The sequence below is a fragment of the Lissotriton vulgaris genome, chromosome 2_1 (genome assembly GCF_964263255.1).
Source record: "Lissotriton vulgaris chromosome 2_1, aLisVul1.2, whole genome shotgun sequence".
In the NCBI taxonomy this organism is placed as follows: Eukaryota; Metazoa; Chordata; class Amphibia; order Caudata; family Salamandridae; genus Lissotriton; species Lissotriton vulgaris.
In genome coordinates, this window is record NC_141687.1 from 1481701767 (window position 1) to 1481723334 (window position 21568).

Consider the following 21568-nt stretch of genomic DNA (forward strand, 5'->3'; position numbering starts at 1 on the left):
CGTGTTTCGTCATCCGTTATCTGAGAGCTGGATAGAAGGTTGAGGACTTTGAGAAGCCTGATGAATAGAGGCATGCTGCGTGTCCATATCCTGTAGGATCATGTCACCTAAGAAGCCTTGTAATGTTCTGCGTGTAGAAGTCTCTTGAATCACCATTTTTAGTGACACGAAAGCAAGCTGGATCAAACTAACCATATTTGATGTCTATTGTATGTAGCTGAGGCCGCATAGCTAAAAATTGTTGTTCATTGATTTTACAAGAAAAATCAGCTGCCAGTCGAATTTCATGGCCTTGATAGCTGAAGGAGCCTTGAGTATGTGCCACTGTAAGCAGTTGTCTAACCTTTTCGTGCCTTAAAAAACAAGCAATGATGGGTCTTGGACGAGTATCAGTACCTTCGCGTGGGGGACCGAGATGGTGTGCCCGTTGAATTTCAAGCATTAAGTCAAAATGAATACCAACCAGTTTTAGAAGGACATCACATAAAAAGCTGTGGTATTCTGACCTTCAATTTTGTCTGGAAAACCAAAGAAACGGATATTATCTCTCCCCCTGCGGTCTTCCAAATCAACCAATTTGCTACAGAGAAATAATAGTTCTTGATCTCTGTTTTGCACTAAATCAAGCTTATTCTCAACTAATATTAAGCGTTGATTAAGCTGTTTTAGTATGAAATTGCGCTATGTCAGCTCTTATTGATTTAGTCTCTGATGCAAGAGAAGAAATATTTATGTCCATGTCTGTCAGATGACAGCTAATTGTTGAGAGTTCTTGAAGAAGACGATCCATAGCGTCCCCTTGTATTGCAGTTGCAGTAGTGTGGGACTTAGTAGATGACGGTGAGGCAGAACCCTTCACAGACATAGTGCTTGACTGTTTAAATACATCAGCAAAAGGTAACTGTTTATTATACTTGTTCTCTTCTTGTTGTGAGACGTTCAAACGTTCAAATATTTAAAGATATAAAGAACAATATGTGGCAGGCTTGTCAGTAGAGATAAAGTAGCTTATAAGTATTTAATGTTTGTTTTTCTTGACAAGATGTCGAGTATGAAAACTTTTTGTCACGTTGAGGTGGAGCAAGCCAGTAAATGGTCTACTCAGACTAATATGATGAACAGATGAAAAGGTGTCCCCTGTTTAAGAAGGTGAAAGCAGGAGAGAATGTTTCGAGGAGTAGAAGGCCACTGACTCAGTAAGTGCTATTGTTTGCAATTTTACAAGAAAAGTCACATAAACCACTCCTCATAAACGTCGCATGAATTGGCTCTTATATTGGTGAAAGAAGTAGTGTCAAAAATGAAAAAAAAAAACTCTTCTTATTCCATAAAAAGATATCTGAGGAAATATAATGTATTCATTAGCTGTGGATTCATTGTGCATCTGGCTTGATAAAGGCGCAGGCGAGGTGACAAGTCGTATAGGAGTCAGAGTCAGTATTAAAGAGCATTTAAAAGCAGAGTATGAACTGGAAATATTGTCTCTCAGTAAGACGTAGACCATTCACCCTTATTTGTATTTCCTCACAGATTATAATGGAACAAGTAGCAGGGCTGTCAGTCAAAAAGTCTTTGTATATGAGGAGAAAGCGTAAAGAATGCTACAGAGAACCGCTGCGACTTGGGACATACTGAAATGAGTTAATGAAGCCTATATGCTTTCAGGAGAAACATTTTGAATAAAGTTTGCATTTTTGTCATGGTCAAAGGCGAGTTATGTAGGAATTTATAAGTGCGTAACAAATTCCTACCAGTGCAAGGAGTGTAACCGGAGAGACCTTCTTCTGCTAAAGTTATCACCCGTTGTCTTCAGGAGGTTGTCAGGACGACGGGCGCACAGAGTACGCGAGGTCTGGCATTAGTAGCACGTCACTAGGCCTGACTGACGCACCTCACCTCAGACGTCTCTTCACCTCGGAATGAGCCCAAAAAGAGCTCGCAGGCCAGTAAAAGTCACATTAATCATGGCCCCAATATTGAACGAGCTCTGTAACGCCGTATTGACAGTCCTGGAGTCGCTGGTGAGAAGGCTGCCTCCACGTGGATTCCATCCCGGAGCAGAGCCTCTTGTTTAGGCAGCCATCTTTCTTCGTGGCAGGAGCACGCCCCAACACATTACTCTTGGGGGGACTCCACGAGGACTATACAAAATAAGTTGTTTTGGAATTATATGGTCAGTGCCCCCAACATATTTGCAAAATAAGCACTCTTTCAGAGGAAGCCTACAACTTATGCTCAATTAAAATCTTGTAAACCTTGCTCCTAGCATGTTGGCGGAGCCAAAGCCCTTCTCCTTATTATGAGTATCACATCATTGGCTGGCAACAGCTGAGCTGTCAAGCTAGACCATAACAAGTAACTGAAATTTTCCAGTTGTGGTTAGCTACACGTACTTCGTGTCTTGCCACAAAACCATAACTTTCCCACCAAATGCACTGTGACCGTAAGAATGATATGACAGATGGCATCACACATGACACCATTGACATTGCTGTATACATTACATATCACCTTACAACTGACATTATGCCGAGTCTGGTGGCTTAGTGGTCTAATGTGTCCACTGTAGAAGCCTGTGTATGACCTCATAGTAGCAGGTTCAAATCCCGTCAGCCTTTCATCCTTTGGAGGTCGATAAAATGAGTACCATTGAGTGAGGTAACAATTAGCATCTGTTATTCAGCACCAATATACCCTTCTTGAACGTGCACTTTAAATACACGTTATGTTATGAATGGATCACTATGTTGATAAACTGTAATTTCTTTGTTAGGTTATTAATGACATTGTGATATTCGGTAAGTTTTGTAAATTATTGGTCTAAACATTGTGAGGTCATGACCTGTGCATGTGGTATGCGAGTTATGGTTTTCATGGAAGGAGCACGAGTTACGGTTGTGTAGCAAATCATAAGTGGGCAAGTTGAGGCAAATCTCAGCTTTCTTTCATAACCATATGGTCTCTGTCATTTACTTCTCTGGGTGAATGTTCTGGCTAAGGGCCATTTAATGAGCCAACCACAGATATTTTCCCAAAAAGTCACAGATCTGTAGACTCGTATTTGGATCTACATATTTTTTTTCCTATTAGTATTTTTTTTAAATGGCAGTATTATCTTGTCAAGGACAACCCACATACTTCATGTGTAAAATGATGCAACCCTATCCTGATATCATGTTTTTCAGAATACAGGCTATGGGGAGTGGCATCCTGTAATGGACACCACAACCAACACTTTCAGTTGCTTTCCGTCATCACTAAGCCCAGATTTATGAATCCTCCGAGGATCTGCGATCCATACTTTGACTAAAGAAAATAATGCTTCATTCGTAAAATCTATGACCCTCAAAAGATTCAAGGTTCTGGATCTTTCAATAATCTGCAAACCAGCGGACAATATATACAGAAGTCTCCCGCAGATTAACCTATTGAAGCTCACCAACATCTTTTTGTAAGACCGAAATCTCATAAACTACTGAACAGATTTACACCAAACCAAGTAATGACACTACTAAAGTTATAGTCTAATGCCAATTTTGATGTCAGCGAGAACAAAGTTTCCTTTGGGTGTTAACATGGGAAAATGCCACTTTTTTATCACTCTCTTTTATTTTCCCCACCCCTGTTTGCTTCTAAACTGAACTTGACGTGAGATTAACAGTATTTGATTGTTTTGTGCAGATTTGTCGCCAAAGTTACAAGTGAACCAAACATATCTCTATAGCGGACCGGAATCCTAATCATAACTGCAAAGTTACTATTGTCACTGTGTAGTATATGAAATGAATTTCAAGAGGTTGTAAATTGGATAATTCTTTTTAATGCTTTCTGAAACTGGATATAGATGGCTGAAAAATTATACTAATTTAATTGTCTTTTTATGATAAACATCTAAGAATATTTATTTGTTCAGAAATGAATGAATGAGCTAAACCACATATTCTAAAATAAGATGTAGATCCTTTTATGCCCTTTCATAATTTGTTCACGTTGCTGGTGAATACATTATAAATAGGCAGAAAAGAACCCACATATAATTTTTGTATTTAAAGTGAATTCTAAATGAGCATGAGTCAGATAGGTCAGAACACATGAGAAATGTAGGAGTGGAATATTTAGTGCAGTTACTGCATATTTTACTGACATATGTTCAATCTGCTTCAAATAGTACAATCATTATTTTAACTATAGGAAGTATTTCATGGTTAGAAACATCATTTCTCGAAATCTTGCCAACTTATATTGTTAATGGATGAAGACTGTTAATATGAAAGTCATTTATTTGTTGAATAACCGTATTAGTAGTGAAAGTGATAAAACTCAGTTATTTGTATTTTTATGGCTAACTTAGATTTTTTTAACATCTTTATTACTAGAGATTTAAACCACAATAATGAGGGGTACATGTAGTAATATTACAGAGCAACAAAACTAGTCAGAGGCAAGCATATTGGAGAAAATGACCTCTAAGTTAATATGATAGAAAAAAGACAAAGATGCACCGTGAATAAAAGAAAATAGAGTATAAGTGAATAATTTTAGTTGAAGAATGACCAATGAGCAATGTGACTGTGGCTGGTGTTGATATGATCGCAGCTTGTAGGGCTGAAGATGAAGTTGTGAAATCAACATTAAACAAAGGATGTAGAGGAATGGACGACTGTGTACATTTCACGCCACATTTATCATAAATTAACAACTGTTGGTTTAAAGACTTGGGGCTTGACCCACCAGTGTACTCTAAAGTATTGATTGAGAATATTCGCACCGAATACTGTACATATGTTGAAATAAAGCTGATAGAGAGGGACAGTTCTACATTACAGTAAAACATAACATTTAAGGTCCCTCCTGATAAGGGGTGTCGATTGCCTTAACCTAGTTGTCTTTGTTACTTCTATGTTCATTTTAAACCTGGAATTATCCCACTAAACACATTTGCTGGTGATTGCAACAAAAACAATTGTAATTGTGCTGATAAATCTACCTTCTTCAGTCCGTTAAACTCCTGCTGTTTTAAACTGTGGCTTGTACTCATTCTTAGCACCTAAATATAGCCAGTGGGAAGGAGGCATTGTGTGGGTGTCAAGGCACTTCATAAACTAAGATCCATTTTTGCATGGGCAATTATATATGGTAATCTTGTATTAGAAATGCAATTGAAATTCTGACATATTAAAGTGTTCTAATAAAATATTGCTTAATTTAAATGATTTAATTCTTACTTTGAATTTGTATGCAACGTTGATCTGTATTTTACTGATGTTACATTTACATGCATGCATTCAGCTATAAATCCCTATGCCTTGTACTTGAAGGTACGCTAGCTTGAGTCTGTAACCTGAATTTTGAAATACATTTTTATATTTTGCTTTGTATGTGTTTTAATATTTTTTATGGCAAGTTGTCTGAAAACACATTTGCTAATGATGATGACATGTGAATAATTCAATGGTCTTCAGAGTTTTAAAGCTGCCCACCATCCCCGTAAATGATTCATTGGGGCTTTCCAGAATTATAATATTTATGCAAAGGTTGCAGCTCTGAACATGTTTAACAACTCACTTCGCAGTTCTGTTCAGTTAACAATGCCAACAAATACGTGATTGACCACATTAGTGGCAGCCTAGACGCCATGAAAGTGCATAATTATCCACAGAGTGATCCTTTATCAGAAATGGTGGAGGGACTTTGAGAGTTATTTTGAGCCCGATAGGCCCCACCCTCACTTTGACACCTACCCTCAGCCAGGACATGGGTGAAAAAATACATTACTGATGGCCCATTACAGAGTGGCTCACTGCCACCTTGTTTCATTCACTATAACTACAGCACTATTTTAGCGATGTTTTTCATAGGATCATATATAATCCTTTTTTTGTCCGGAGTCTGCCCCTGCACTACCCCCTCCCCCACCCCGATCACTTCAGGCCCCTCTTGGTTTGAAGAATCTGCTATAGACCAGGATGCGCCTGTTACCAAAACCGCCATAAGTTGAACAGGAAATTAAAGTAGGGGTGTGCAGTGCTTTAAAGCAGAATGTAAATTGTGCTTCGCCTCTGGCTTGATTATGACACAGTATGAGTGACTGCTATTATCAAGCATTAGGAGTGGAGACGTTGCTTGCCACTAACCTCTACATTTAGTTTCTGTACTGTTATGCGCGTAATAGAGCATCTACCTGGGTGGTCACTTCTGATTCTCATCGAACAAGCTTTGAAGAAGCCGCAAGATCTTGCCTATCCAAAACCTTTTGGCTTTGTCAATGTTTTTTAAGGCATGTTGTGCAGCAGTGCTAGCTGCTGTTTAGCATGCCATGAAATCAAGAAATAAATAGCATTATGATGTGGCCACCATTGACCACATCATAGCACTTTTTTTAAGCCATGTTGCAGAGCAGTCAATACTGCAGTGCAGTATGTTTTAAAAAAGCAGAGCGGGAGGTCCAGACGAGGGCATGGCACAAAAAAGTGTTGATTGGGAGTAGAAAGAAGAAATAGTACTTCAGTCACATCACGAGCATCGGACCGGTACTAATTAAGTTCAGTCTATAAATCTGTGCTTTGGTCAATGCTCCAAAGAAAGGAACAGAAATTATGGTTGACCTGCGCTGTCCAATTTTGCGGCAGCAAAGAAGAGTGACACTGAAGCCAGCTAATATTAAGCAGGCTCCAAGCCCTTTATTGTAATTAGTAGCATCACGCAAGATTGAGCGCATGCAGGCTTTACCTAAAAGGAAATGTTGGTGGCAAACCCGTTAGTGAGAAAAGCACAAACCACGTTAGCGACAGATACATTTTGGTGAAGTGGCTGGTACTGCAAGCCCTCACCACCGAAGACCTGATCACCTTTCTCATTGATCTTCAGGACCGGATCACAAATAGGTTTACAGAAAAACTCAATTGCATGAAGGACAAATTGGTAAGTTCTTTCTAAATGGTGACCAGCGAGTTCCAATAATTATACACCTTTATCAGCGCCAACGAAGACTGTATCACAGACCTAGAGGGTGAAGTGGAAAATACTAGGAGGGAGTTGCTGATATTGACGTCTCTGCTTCAGATGCCATGTGACAAGCGTGAGGATCTGGAAGGTCATTTTATATGGGTTCAATGTATGCCTGGTAAAGTGAATGAGAGAGGCAAACCCTGTGTTGTTTGTCTCTTCTGTACCGTTTTCAAGGATGATCATTTCCTTAGTGAGATTATGAGAGTTCAGAAGGTGGATAAATAAACATCCGGAAGACCTGCTAGTGAAATGGTTTCGTTTCATTGCAAAGATCATATAAGCAGAGAAGCGGTAGTTAAGGGACCCGGTAGGTTTCAGGGATCATGATGTACAGGTGTGTAAAGATATAATGCAAAACACTTTGGCCAAATGAAGAAAGATGCTCTTTGTCGAGACAGAGCTCCTGAATGTTAGATTTGATAAAAAAAGACTCTTCACATTTGCACTGCACTTTTAATTTGGCTCAAACTCCACACAATCATAACACCTGCATATGGTAAGTGAGTGCTGGACATATTTCAAGCAGATGAACAGGTAGAAAGAAGAGGAAGAACAGCAGTGAGGGACAATCGTCAGGTATGTGTAATACAGATAGCGGTGCACAAACACAGGTCTAAATTCTCCCAAAGATTCAGGATGGAGATGTTTACAGAATCAAAATACTAACGACTAGGGTTTTGGACATTATTTTTAAAGCTCTGATCTGAATACCCTGCATTTTGTCAGGTAGTGAAGAAATGGTCGGCAATGTAGCAGCCAACTTTGAGTAGGGTGAGGGCGAGTATGGTAGCTCGAAGGTACACACTGAAAGCTTACCTGCCATGCCTGAGAATGCATCCTTCCCTACATTTGATCGCGGCAGTACCAGGATTCTGTCTTTAATTTGGTTGTCATTTATCTATGTTTATTATCATTGGGGTTTTAGTTTCAAAGCTGGAGTAGAGCCATCACACTGTAGAGTTAACTCCTGTCTCCAGGACATGGGGTGAATGCAAACACAGGCTCAATAGAAAGTTGTTGAAAGAAAGACATACCAGTAGATGAAATGTCTGCTTCAGTTCTTATCCTAACGTCAGCCTGGACTCACGAGATAACGTTTGGTGGAGCATAGTTGGAGATCAACCTTGTGTGATAGACCTTTAGGCAACACATTTGGGCACTCTACTCTTTCAACATAAGCACTACAGATTTCTTCTTTATTCTCCTAAAACAAATCTAAAATGTGCAGAACAATCATAGGTGTACATTAAGTTGTCCTGTGTGCCTTAATAGATGTGAAGCCTGATGGAGAAATGAGGAGATCCGCTCTTTTTAATGCTGATTTCGGTAGAGTCCTACAACAGTTCTTTCCTCATACACCAAACACTGTTGGTTACTTTTTTCATGAATCTATTTGAAACCTGGTACGGAAAGCCAACATAGATCCCTGGGTAGGCAACACACGTGGAATGATGCCAAGGTGCTACCTAAGAGTTCCAAGCCATATAGAAGGAAATTTCCCCACTGCCATTTCTTCTCTTGTGGCCCTAGGCTGTATTCTCTCATAGGCATATTTCATTCACAAGGCACAATATACACCATTGTTTTAGGACACAGTAATTTCTGATTATGCGCCCATTAATTGGGAGATAGGGATGGGTGAGCGCTATGGGAGGGGGCGGGGGAGAAGCTCTTTCTTCTCAAAGGCAAGTTAACTTTAGACTTAAGCAATGGGGGACTGCATTGCTTATACTTTCATTTTAAGAAAGGGAGTGCAGTGGACGTTGGGGTAGTATGGATCACATTCAGAATGGTTTTGTGGGTTCAAATATAATTGAATTCAAGCAAAGAGAGCCTATATTTGCCCTCCACCCAGCCTCCCTCTGCACACTGCACAAGCTGTGCACAGCCAGTTTGACTGCGGTCAGGCCGTGTGCACGATCTCCCGTGCGGCCAACCCCACGGGGTTGGCCGTAGTACCTCAGCGGCCGCCACGTAGAAACACATTCAGGTGCTCCCATTGTAGTGATTCTCCTTAATGCACACGTTGTCTCTACAGTTCCAGTTCAATGTATTTTAATCCATCCATGAATGTTGTTTCTTATACTCATTTTTCAAGCAATTTCCTGTTTTAACAAAAGCCAGTACATTTTTACAACATTCATTTTTTCTTTTAAAGCAATCCGAACTTTCTGTAGAAGAACGCCCTGAAAAGTTAGGAGCAACACAACAGCATCGCCGAAAAGTAGCGTCTCTCAACAAGCAGATCGTGCAAAAGACAAAACTGCTGGACGAGGTATTGTTATATCCCACTATTAAGTTGCTACTTGTGTTTTTTCTTACAAAAGAATTAAGGTAGACCTTTTTTTTTAGCAAAAATCGTTATTTGATCTAATTTTTTGTACTAGAATGATAGCCATATGAGAGTCACAGAAACGTTCACTAGTCAAATTTATTTGAGGGTGTTTGTAAAATTTCATCTCTTGTATTAGTTTTCATTTTCTGTTATTTTTTAACCGGTAGGAAACATGGCTTAATCTCTAATTTAGAAAATCAAACATTCCCTTAAGGCTCTGGATGTCCACAATAAATAGGTCTGCTATTGCATTTTTTTTGGTTCTAAATGACACGTTTATATGTTCTAGAAGGCCTTTTGAAATAGTGATCCTAAACCAAGAGTTACTGAATGAAGGTGGATTGCTCTCAATTAGATAATGGGAAGTACCTTAAAGCTTTTGTGAGCATATTGTAGCCTAGACTCCATTTTGTCAACAGATATTACGGTTGTATGTGATTTCATAGAAAAACGATTTCCGGGAATACCGTTGCTGAGAAACCATTTCATCTAAACTGTTCAGTGAAAATTTTCAGACTGAATGGCATTTACTTTTTCTTAGAAACCAAGTCATAGAATGTCGTTTTGGTTGCAATTGGCTTTTTAATGCTTATTTGTTAAATGTAAATATAATGTTTGCCGGTCTTAGTTCGATAAACAGTTTTATCAGAGATATTTATTTCAGTGGTTTACTTCAGGGGACATTATTTCATATTTATATCTTTTACATTGTCAAACAATTACTTCAGATGCTTTTAGTTGGGTGACCCACCACCACCCTTAAACAACATCCATTGCTGACATTTCACAACCCTGAAACACCATCAATCCCTTCCCCCTAAAACGCCTCGCCACATCTAAACCTCACTCACTTACCCTAACTTCACCCATTCCTGATCCTAAAAACCCCTTTCTAGAACTTACCCCCACCCATCCCTAAATCCTTAAAATCCTTGACCACACTTAAACTACACTCGCTCACTGCCCCTACCTCCAGCCATTCCTGACCATAAAAACCTCTTTCTACGCCTAAATACCACCCATCCCATACCCCTAAAACACCTTGGCACACCCAAAATTCACCAGTTTCTGAACCCTAAAAACCTTCATCGCCCTTAAACACTAGCTATCCATGACCCATAAGAACTCCTCATCACTCTAAATCCCTGAACCCTAAAACCCCTTTCTACAGTTAAACTCCACCCATCCCTTAATCCTTAAAATCCCTCACCACCCTAAACCCCACCCCATCCTGAACCCTAAATATTCTAGCTGCTACCCATAAATAAACCTTATAAATCCTCACCAGCCCTAAATCCATGAACTCTAAAACTCTTCTACACCCTACACTACACCCATTCCTGAAACCTAAAAGTACCACACAATACTAAACTCTATCCATCCCTGAATAATTAAAACTCCTCACCACCCTAAACTCTACTCCATCCTTAACCCTAAAAAGCCCTCACCACCCTTACATTCCACTCTTCTCTGAACCCTAAAACCCCTTTCTATTCTCAAATGCCAATTATTCCTGACCCCTAAAAATCCCTCAACACCCTAAACATTGCCCATCCGTGAAATAAAAAACCTTGCAGTAGTCCTAAACTCCACCCATATTTAATGTAATTTTATATTTTTCCTTAAAGGTATCTTTCCTTTGAAATCTTTCTGTTGATTTTCTTTTTTTATTTTCTTCAAATTGTCTTTCCTGAAAATTAGTTTTCCATGATTTGGTTTCTTCTGATGTGGTTTCCCAGTTTTCATTTTCCATAATTCACATATATCAGATATTACTAACCCTTTAACATTCAGTAAAATAATGATAGACAACGTTTGGTATAATATAGTCCTGCTTTTGTGGGGGAAAAACTTAGAAATACGAAATTTGACTAGCACTATTTATTTATTTATATATTTATATAGCACAACTAATACCAGGAGGCGTCTAGGCGGTTGACGACCAACATCCTGCAGCCATGAGGCGAAAAGTACTGAATAATTAAAGAGCAAATAGAAATGTAGTAAGGTTATTCCTTAGAGAGCCAGGTCTTTAGACACTTCCTGAAAGAGAGCAGGTCAGGGGAGTTCTTAAGTGTGAGTGGCAACTGATTGCACAATCTGGTAGTGATATTTAAAAAGCTATTACCATCCCAGTTAGACAGTATTGCTTTGGGAACCTCCACCAACATAAGTGAGGAGGACTGCAGCGTTCTGGTTGGTGTACACCAGCAAAAGTGGTCAATCAGATATGCAGGGCCCTGGGTGTGCAATGCTCGAAAGGCAATGCAAAGTGCTTTAAAGTTGATCCTTTTTTAGGTCTCGCCTGAGCCAGCGCGCATGCGCTGCTCTGCGAGGCTTCTAATAAGGGCTTCAAAACTCAGACCACACGCTTATGCGCCAACCGTTAACTCCCCTGGCCTAGGGAGCTCGGGAGCGAGCAGCAGCGCAGCTGGATGCCAGCTGCATTCCTGACATTCATTCGCGGCCGCACTTCTTTCACTTATGTCAAAGAGCCATTGCTTTAATTTTCCCACAGTCTCACCAATTGCAAACAAGCAGCAAAAAGTGTAAGCAGAGCACGTGCTCTTTCCTGTCGGCCAACCGAGGTTCTGTACACATTAGTGGCTCATGTCCTCCTCACAATGTAGCTGTAGTTACAGAGGGTACAATTAAATAGTGTTCCATTTGCACCATTCACAACAACGGATGTGACATAGTGTGGAACAAACTGTGCCCCCTCAGGCCAACCCAGCTCGCCACTTGAACACCCTCTTGAACACTCGATGTGTTTGTGGACGTACATTAAAACAAAACAGATTGGTTTCCAGATTAAATATACACCAGTCATTAAGCATTTTTTTCTCTGTATTCAGTGAAATAAATGTGCGCGCAAGCCGTTGCTAAATTTGAAGTCCTGACAATATTACCCAATAAAATAAATTGTGTGCACTGTGAAGGCACCATGTTTAAAAGTTGTTTCAGAATCCCGGTCGCACCCATAGGTCCTCTAGAAGATTAGCTCCTGTGTAAAAAATAACCTAAACACATCACTCAATTTCAAAGTCTCCGGGCAAAAGCACACTCCACATTCAGACTTTGGGGTCAGTGCTTGTGCATGCCCTCCCCCTCTTCCGTTGAGGGACACTTCACTTTGTAACCTCGCTGTTTTCCATACACTGGACCTGCATTTAAGCCGATATGTACTGGCAGAAGGGTTGGCAAAATGAACGAGGCTGGATAACGCACCCCTCGACCCCGTCGTCTCCTTCTGTTCATCTAAAAAGACCCTGTCGCTTTCTGAGGGCAAAGAACTCTGTATTTTTCGAACATTCAAATTAAATAAGCACACTACCCTTGCACAGTCTACTTTCAAACTTTACAGCAACGTCAGCTATACACTGTAAAAAATATAGCTTGGCAAAGCGTTAAAAGTGTAAGCTTCCCGACTCACCGTTAAAAAATACATTTTAAGTCGCAATGATGAACACACGAAAAAAACAAACACACCTCTTTCTACCAGAGAAAAACATGTGAGTTCACTTTTAATCAGTATGTGCATGTTAACTTTGCCATCCTCACATTTATTAAATTGACCTGCAGGCTAATATGGAACCCAAGCATTTATTTTTTCAAAAAAGTAAGTTTGCTTCAGAAGACATCCGATGTTATCCTAGGACGACGCCTGGTAAAACATGACGACACACCCATCTTTTTTTGACTGTCGCTCGAGCTATAATTTATGATGTGCAATGGAGTGCCATTAAAGGGCATCATATAGTAACACGCAGCTAAGAAGCCAAGTTAAAAAAAAAAATGTACAGCAGAGAATTCAAGGATTGTAGGATGAAGTGATATGAAAATACATATCGAACACACACTACATGAAGGTGTTCGACTGCGAAACATGCTTTTAACAGGAAAGTGCAAATTATACCTCAAAAGATCTATCTTTGTTGCAATGAAGAGTAGAATATTACACATTATTGAATTGCAAGACAATGCGGTATGATGTTCCTTTTGAAAGGCAACGGGTTCGATTATAATTCAAGGATGCATATTGGTGCTAAGATGAAGCATCTATGTACAAATCGATGCAGGAAAAAGGCCTTGGAGCTGGTCCTTGACGCTGCTTTCGGCAGTCTGAGGTGAACCCGGCGCCATTAGACAGCTTTGCAGACTCTCAAGTGTTTTAATTATTCGTGACACTCTTGTCTCATTTCTGTAAACACTATTGACCCGCTCTGGTGATGAGCATTTATTGTTCCCTGAGGGGGACATTCCTGTGAACAGTTCTTCTCTTTCACTGTAGGATGCGCCCCTTTTGAAGATTTCAAACTCCGGGGACGTGGTATGTCCTCGAGTGCACGTCTCCACGTGGCCTCAAAATGGAAGTGCGCGAGCCTTTGCCACCCGGATGTGATTTAATCAATGTCAAACATGGAGCAATTGGACAAAGAGACAGGGCATGCAGTTAGAGACAAAATGGTGTAAAGAAGTGTAGTGGAGCTGGTGAGATCTCTCAGTGGTTTTAGAATCGTTGGCAAACATGTAGGCATCATAGGTTAGTCATGGTTGACTCATGCTTTTGGCTCACCATAGATCAACTAACCGACTAGGATTGAGTAAACAATTGCTATAGTACTGTAGTCAACCCTTGAAAGTTTATTGATGGTTAAATGCCCTTTCCCAAAGCTAAAGGGTCAAGCCACTGGAGGTACTTTAGCTAGAGGTAGGGTGACTAGATTCTCAAAACAAACGAGCATAGCCAATAGGTCTCGCCTTTGGGACCTTATACGTGTTTAGTTATCCAGCACAATATCTTTGGTGCAACAACATCCACTGTTGCATGGCTAAATACTTATATGGTCCCAAAGACTAGACCTGTTGGCAATGCCAATGCTAGTACTACTGGGAGCCAATGTAGGGTATTAAGGGCCACCTTTGCAGAAGAGTATATTGGCAATCTAAAAAGCAGATGGGCGGCCAAGTTCTGTATAACCTGCAGTTTAACCAGAAGGGCTTTGTTAATTCCAATCAAAAGGCTGTTACAATAGGCCAGCCTTGATAGAACTCGAGCCTAAACCACTGTTTTCTGCAGGTCCAGTGATATAAAAGGAAAGATATTCCTCAGGATCTTCAGAGAATATCAGGCAGCTGAGGTAATTGCATTCACATGGTGGGAGAAGGACAGGGTGGTGTCAAAAATGACACCCAGGTTTGTTTTTTGCCTTGGTGGTTGGTGGGGGGAGAGGGCTGAGTTCCATAGGCCACCAGTCGGACGACCAGAGAGAGACGGTTCTGCCAAAAAGGAGAACCTTTGTCTTATTTGAGTTCAACTTAAGACAGTTCTCTGACATCCATCTACTCACATGTCCAATACAGGCGTAAAAGTTATGGACTGTGTTTCGAGAGTCATCTGAGATGGATACTATAATCTGGGTGTTGTCAGCGTATGACACCAAAGCAAATCCGTAGGATTTGATAAGTCTGGCCAGGATGACTATGTAAAGATTAAAAAGAGTCAGGCTTAAAGACGACCCCTGTGTAACCCCACACGGAAGATTGAAGCTCTAGGAGCTGAGACTGTCGATCTCCACAAATTTTTCCCGGTCCGAAAGGAAAGAATTGAACAATAAGGCAGCACTAGCAATGCCTGTTTCTTGAAGGCGATGTAGGAGGCCATGTTCCACCGTATCGAACGCTGCCGAAAGATCCAGCAGGATCAGTGCAGCCATGCCTCCCGTATCTACAGAGCGTCTGATTTCTTCCGATGCCATGATCAGTGCGAGCTCAGGTCTCTGTCCACTTCGGAAACCATATTGAGATGGATCCAGAATTAAATTTTTAAGGATAAAAGAATTTAATTCTTGGTTAACGTATTTTTTAAGATCTTTTGCCAGTAGCGGCAGGCAGGCAGGCAATGGGACGATAGTTGCTTGGGTCTGCTTTATGCAATTTTTTTTTTTAGTAGTGGAAGAATTGAGGTCTTTTTCATTTTTTAGGGAAAAGGCCAGTTTAAAGACCTAGGTTGAATACCTGTCTGAGATGGCCGGCTATAGGCTCAATTGCAGAGAGAATAATCTTAGGAGGACATGGGTCCAACGGTGAGACAGATTTGGCGATAGAGAGAGGTTTAATGACCTGATCATGTGTTTTGGGTGGAAACTGAGAAATCAGGACTACTGGATTTCTTAGAATCATAGAAATCCAGACTTCCTGCATCATGAGTTGGGACCAGCGTAAATTTATCATAGATATAGCACACCTTACTATAAAAGGTAGAAGCCAAGGTATCACAGAAGCCTTGATCCGGTGTATTATCTTTGTAGGCTTGCACTTGGCTGAGTTTTTGGAATGTGGCAAACAGTTCTTTATAATTATTATTGGAATTTTTGATCTTTTCTGAAAAGTACTTATTTTTTGAGCTATGGATCGTTGCTTGGTACTCGGTTAATAATTCCCTATAGCGCTCTTTTTTCTTTGAATCGTAATTAAGACTCCAGTGCCTCTCTTGCCAGCGGCAATGCCTTTTGAGAAGTCTGAGCTCTTCTGAGAACCAGGGTTCGGTGGGTGAAGTCCTGGTAATTTTCTCAGTTTGTTGAGAAACTGTGTCTAGAACTGCTGACCCAATCCAATTTTGATAATCTAGACCTGCTCTCTCTGGGTCTAGAGATAGGAGAGGTCTGCCCAGGGTAAGTTGAGAATTAAACTCATTTTTGACCAGGCAGTGCCACTGGAAGCGCCTGTGGTTTTTAGTAAATGACAGCCTATTATCAACAGTGGAGGGCAGTGTGACTGTTAGCATAATTGCTGCATGGTCTGACCACAGTAGTTGCAGGGTACCTTTGAATTTCAGAAGTCAGAAAAAACAGCGTCAAGCAGATATCCAGCTCTGTAAGTGGGACCTTCAATCAGTAGTGCCAAGCCTACACTGGTAAGAAGGTCCATAAGGGCAGTCAAATCCTTATCATGTAGTTTATCTAGGTGAAAATGTAGGTTCCCGAGAATGGTATAGCCCTGGAAACTGACTTTCGGTTCAAGTAACTGACCAAGGGTTTGTAGAAAGTTAGCCCTGGGTCTAGGGGGGTGATAAATCAGCATTCCGATAAAGGAATTTGTATGATTAATACCTAATTGAAATGAAAGCACTTCGCAACTGGCTCCGGTAGCAATCTCTTTGAAGAAGGCTTTCATGTGGTTCCTATAGACAATAGCTAGCCTGCCTCCTTTTTTGCCTTGGCGATTTTTTTCTGATAATGGAGAAACCTGGCGGAATAGCTACCACCATGTCGGGCCCTGAAGTCTCATCCGCCCAAGTTTCTACTACAAACACAATGTCTAGCTTCTGTGCATGCTGTTGGGTTAAAAGTTTCTCTGGAGCCAGTATTAAAGAAGATACAAATATTCAGGCTTCCTACACATCAGTGGCAAAACCACATAAATGGCTGTATGGTCCTAGAGAATGGTTCTGTGATGATATTGCATCCAATTTGAACATTTTGTCAACAATTATGCTGCCGTGCAAACATAATTGTCTTGCCCTCCACCGGGAGACCCGTAGGTCTCCCATTGAATGCTGTACCTATGAATGAGTAGCCTACTTGGCCACAGACAGATCAGAGGAAACATTTCCCTGTTGGGGATCTACCCATAACCCTCTAATATATTTCCAAAACAGTGGGAATCCTGTAACCTCAGCTCCTGGTCATTAGAACCCTTTTTACGGCTCTCTTGGTTATGACATGAAGGCAGTCTCTATAGCAACTTTTTAGACACATATGATTTAGTTATGGAAGTTACTGTGCTTTCAGTTCCAATTACCTGCCCCGTGTAACTTTGTTTCTTTGTGAAATAGCATGCTTGTGATGTAAGCTTGAAATATGTACACATAATTGGATGTTGTCCTTTTGATATTGGAGAGAACCCTCACTCTCTCTTCTAGTTATCATATGACCTAGTCAGTTACATGTAGGATTGGCACATTAAATGAGAAAACGAACTCAAGACATTTGTCATCATCTTCTTTGTTTTTGATCACTTGGATCTTATAAAGTACATACCATTACATTATTGTAAATATAGCAGTCATAATTTCAAAAGAGCTAAAATAAATGACAGTAAAACACAGCATTGGTTCCTAAAAAAAAAAGACCAGGGACAAAAGTCCTATTTAACAGGAACACTATTGTCACCCATATGTGCGCAGTGGTTCCTGAAACAACAAACAATATAACATTTTAAAACCGAATCAGCACCCAGTACATAAATCAACATTACCAATAGGGGCCTAATGCCTAAAACCAAAGCTCTCGAAATATAATATGGTGCAAAAACCATAATACAACATTTGACAGAATAAAAGGTCACACAATACATACATCTTCGGAAGGTGGAATGGTGCAAAAATCATCATGCAGTGTCGAATACATTCAAAAAGTCACATAATACACTTCTTGCTTCGAACTCCGTAGGGCCATCAGAAATTTTGCTAGGCAGAACACTACAACTTTCCTAGGGTCAGTACTGAGAATTAGAAGGACCTCTAGGTGGTGTCTAGAACCAATACACCTACATAGGGGCAATCCACTTGGACCTCAAGTTTTTGTAATATGGACAAAAAACATAAACGAGCCAGGGATTCAGGTCCTCCTTTGCATGCTGGACACTGGTCACCAAGTGATTCTTGGGATTGCCATCTACTGCAAAACGCCCTGGTAGGGAGGGTATTATATTGAAATTGGAGGAACAATTTCTGCGCCATAGCTGGATCTATCTAATCAATAGAGGGTTCTTATTGAGGTTAGGGTTTAAAATCTATAAATGCTAAAGTAAGGGATCCCTCAGCTTTGGTCACACATTCAACCTGGATAAACTCCCATTAGATGCCTTTAATGCTGACTCCTGAAATCAGAGCCATCTTCTCTGTATCCTTCCGATATATTTCTAGCCCTGATTTCCTTAGAAGCGCCCTAAGGGTTTGTAACCAGGGAATTTTACATAAAAAGGGAGACTGAATGAGATCAATGAGGCCCACACAGTAGGAGGCAAGTGCCTCTGTAGACCTTACCCCATGCCAAAACATTCAAAGTTTACACTCTATTTTATGAGCAATCTTCCTTTGAGCCAAATCTAGGAAGACTGGGGCTATGAGGTTACTTGCTGGAAGATTGAGTAAAGATCTTATAAAATGTACATTTGATAACATCAATTAGTCTTTATTTTTTCCCAGGATATTTCAAAGAGATATCAAGAAAAAAAGCAAGCACTGGCCATGCCAATAGGTCTCACCTGCGTGCGAGCTATTATTGGCATAGGCAATAGGGTGGGTTACAGAGTGGGGTGGAGGGCGCGTATTTGTGGATAGAGGTGTGTGAGTGCAATGGTTGAATACCGGAACAGTTAAAAATAATAAAAAGTAAACGCCAAGCTCCCATGGAAGGCAGAGCCATACATTTAACCTCTGTCTTTGAATGCACAGCAAATGTGACCAGTTGAGAAAAAGATGTAAATGTCTTTTTACAGAAAGCGTGCACTCGTGAAAGAATACAGTTAATAGGTTATGCTCCACAGTAGGAACATATTCAAGCTGGACAGGTTAAAACAAATAATGCCAGCAAATAGGAAGCAAGCAAATGTAAAGTGCAAACACAAAGCGTGCATTCCCAAGATGGCTTTCAGAATGTCCCCAAGAAGTTGTTCGCAAACCAGATGGCTTCGACCTACAAATGACTGTGTGAAATGATTGTAGGACAAATTCCCTAGGGCTCACTAATATTAATTGAATTTATATGAGAGTGGTTCAGAGTCTATGTAAAAACAATGTTGGCAGAGTAATCACATATGTATCAGTATGTGGACGTATTTGGAGTATGATGACTGGGTCTCTACATTTAGAAAGGGTACGAATGTATTCTCACCATGTGACTCGAGAATGTCTGAGAGGTAATAAAAGTTATATTGTGGCATTACCTTTTTCAACTGTAATGAATTGATTGCTTTAGTTAAAATCATAATGCATATATGGACACCTCGGGGAACCACTACAGATTATGTTGCAGATAACGGATTTCTCAATTTTTAAAAGAAATGTGATGTTTGCAACAATGGATGGTAATACTTCAAGAAAATGGTGGCAAAGTATATAGTATAATTGGAGGCACATCTTTTACCCCCAGAGCTTTACAAGTCTAGGACTATGAAGTTCTATAAGGTTGAACATACGTTTAGGCATTTACTGACATTTGTAAATACAGCTCATTTGTTTACATTAATCTACATTACACTGTACGGTAAACCCGCCTTTTAAGGCCCACATTTCACTGTCCCCCTTTTCCTCTCACGATAATGAATTAAAGAATAATCAACACTTCCTCGAAGGCCTATAGCTCCGGTGATTGACCTCATTAACAACTTGGTTCAATGCTTTTACACATCCTAAACAGCTTTTACAACAGTGGCTTCCCCACAACCATCCCCTTTAGCGCCAAATTTCTCTGAACCACGATGACCAGTAAATTAACCATCATCTATTATTATAGGTAAAGACATTAATTAAAGGAGCTCAGTCTAGACCCAATGAGTGATGCACCAATGAATGAAACCCTAGTTCAAGAAGGAAATCCTTTTTATTTCTCAGAATCTGCTTTTTGTACTGTCTTGTTAATTCTCTCTCGACAAGCCTCCCCAAGGAGTGCTCAGCAATTTAAGCTCTTTAAAAGATTTTGCCTTTCAGACTGAGTTTAAAACCAACTTGTTGATTTAAGGGGGCTCTGATGGAATCTTACAGCTCTCAAGACAAGCTGAACATTTATATTGGGTTATTAAGGGCTTTGAAAGCTGTGCTAAGTTATAGGTGTGTTGAGTATGGATTTACATAATGGATAAATAAACTATGATGAAAGAATCCCCTGCTACAATAGGTCTTGTTGCACAATTGTGGCGCTACAGATTATTTGTGGATTTGCAGACAAGACCCATATCACATGAATTTCTAAACATATTGATGCCATACTGAGATTATGTGCAGGACAGCACTTTAAGGAATGAACAACTATGTCAAGTTCCTGCCCTTATGAGGCCGATGGTACTTGATTCAACTATGTTACATACAGTACCGGGCAAAGTAACAAGATTTTCGATAGTAGAATGCCTGTGCAGTTGTGGTATGAATTGTGAAAGGATGCCTTTAGATGTACTGCTCCAGTGCGCCTTTTCAGCCTGACCCAAAGCAGATTTTATTTTCTGATAAGTGTTAAAAGTTCTCCTCCTTAGGGGCTGCTTGGGAATGAATTGCATCTCGCTGCACCATATTAAAGTGGATAAACAGTTTTGAAAATATGTGACCAAAAATGCTCGTGGAACTTAAAGCATCATTTATACTGAATGGCTTCTAATCAATATAATGTATGAGGTTTGATTCATCAAGTTTTTCGATTAAGTAGTGTATTGGAAGGACTCCCCCACTGTATCCCAGACTTGAAACAAAACAAGAAACACGAACATATTTACTGAGGTGCCAACTGTATTACATGACTCTTTACAAACCTGTTGCTAGGCAACCGCTATTACCGGTCCGGATCAATTGGAGCACGCTGCCTGTTTCAAAGACATCACTCACAGACCAGCAAATAAAGGCAGAGGTGAACTGAAAAAAACACAGCAAGAGTGTTGTGCAAACCAACCGTACATAGAAATATCAACACTGGCTGACTGCTTTGAGGATTAACTAATAGAAAAACTAGGTTGCCCGAGTTAGCCCAGTTGATAAACATTTCACTTCCGAGAGCCCTGTAACCTCCCTTGCATTGAACCAGAACACGCCCACCATTCATACACTTTTTTGGGAGAAAAAGGATTTTGGGTTACGGATAGCGCAGTGTCCAACAAAACGCTTTAAGGTGCAGCCTGGTAAGCAAGATGAATTCTCCCAAAAACACACTGACACACACCCGGTTTCCAGTCGCGGCCGGCATGACTATGTGGAGACCATGTCGGCTGCATGCAGCCTACATGGAGAAAAGGGAGAGTGTGCATGACTGGTTTGGTCAGCCCCAGAGGGCCACCAAACAGTCAGGGTCTGTAACATTGGGCAAGCCATTCCTCCCAAACCCGCCCACCCCAACCCGGCATACACCTCTGCTTTCTTGCTGTGCGAGAAACGGAAACATAAAATGGTAGTTTTACCATTTTATGTTTCTGCTTTTCTCAGTGTGAGGAAGCAGTGGGGCAACGCTCCTCCGCCCT

At 40.5% G+C, this 21568-nt stretch overlaps 1 protein-coding gene across 1 annotated transcript in view; it reads left to right on the forward strand.

The window, feature by feature from the left end:
* Nucleotides 1–21568, forward strand: part of CCDC93 (CCC complex scaffolding subunit CCDC93) — a 994005-nt gene that overhangs the window by 333113 nt on the left and 639324 nt on the right. The window contains exon 12 of the mRNA XM_086957357.1: nt 9167–9283. Within this exon, the coding sequence (XP_086813483.1) occupies nt 9167–9283 (117 nt within the window). The remainder of the gene's footprint in view (nt 1–9166; nt 9284–21568) is intronic.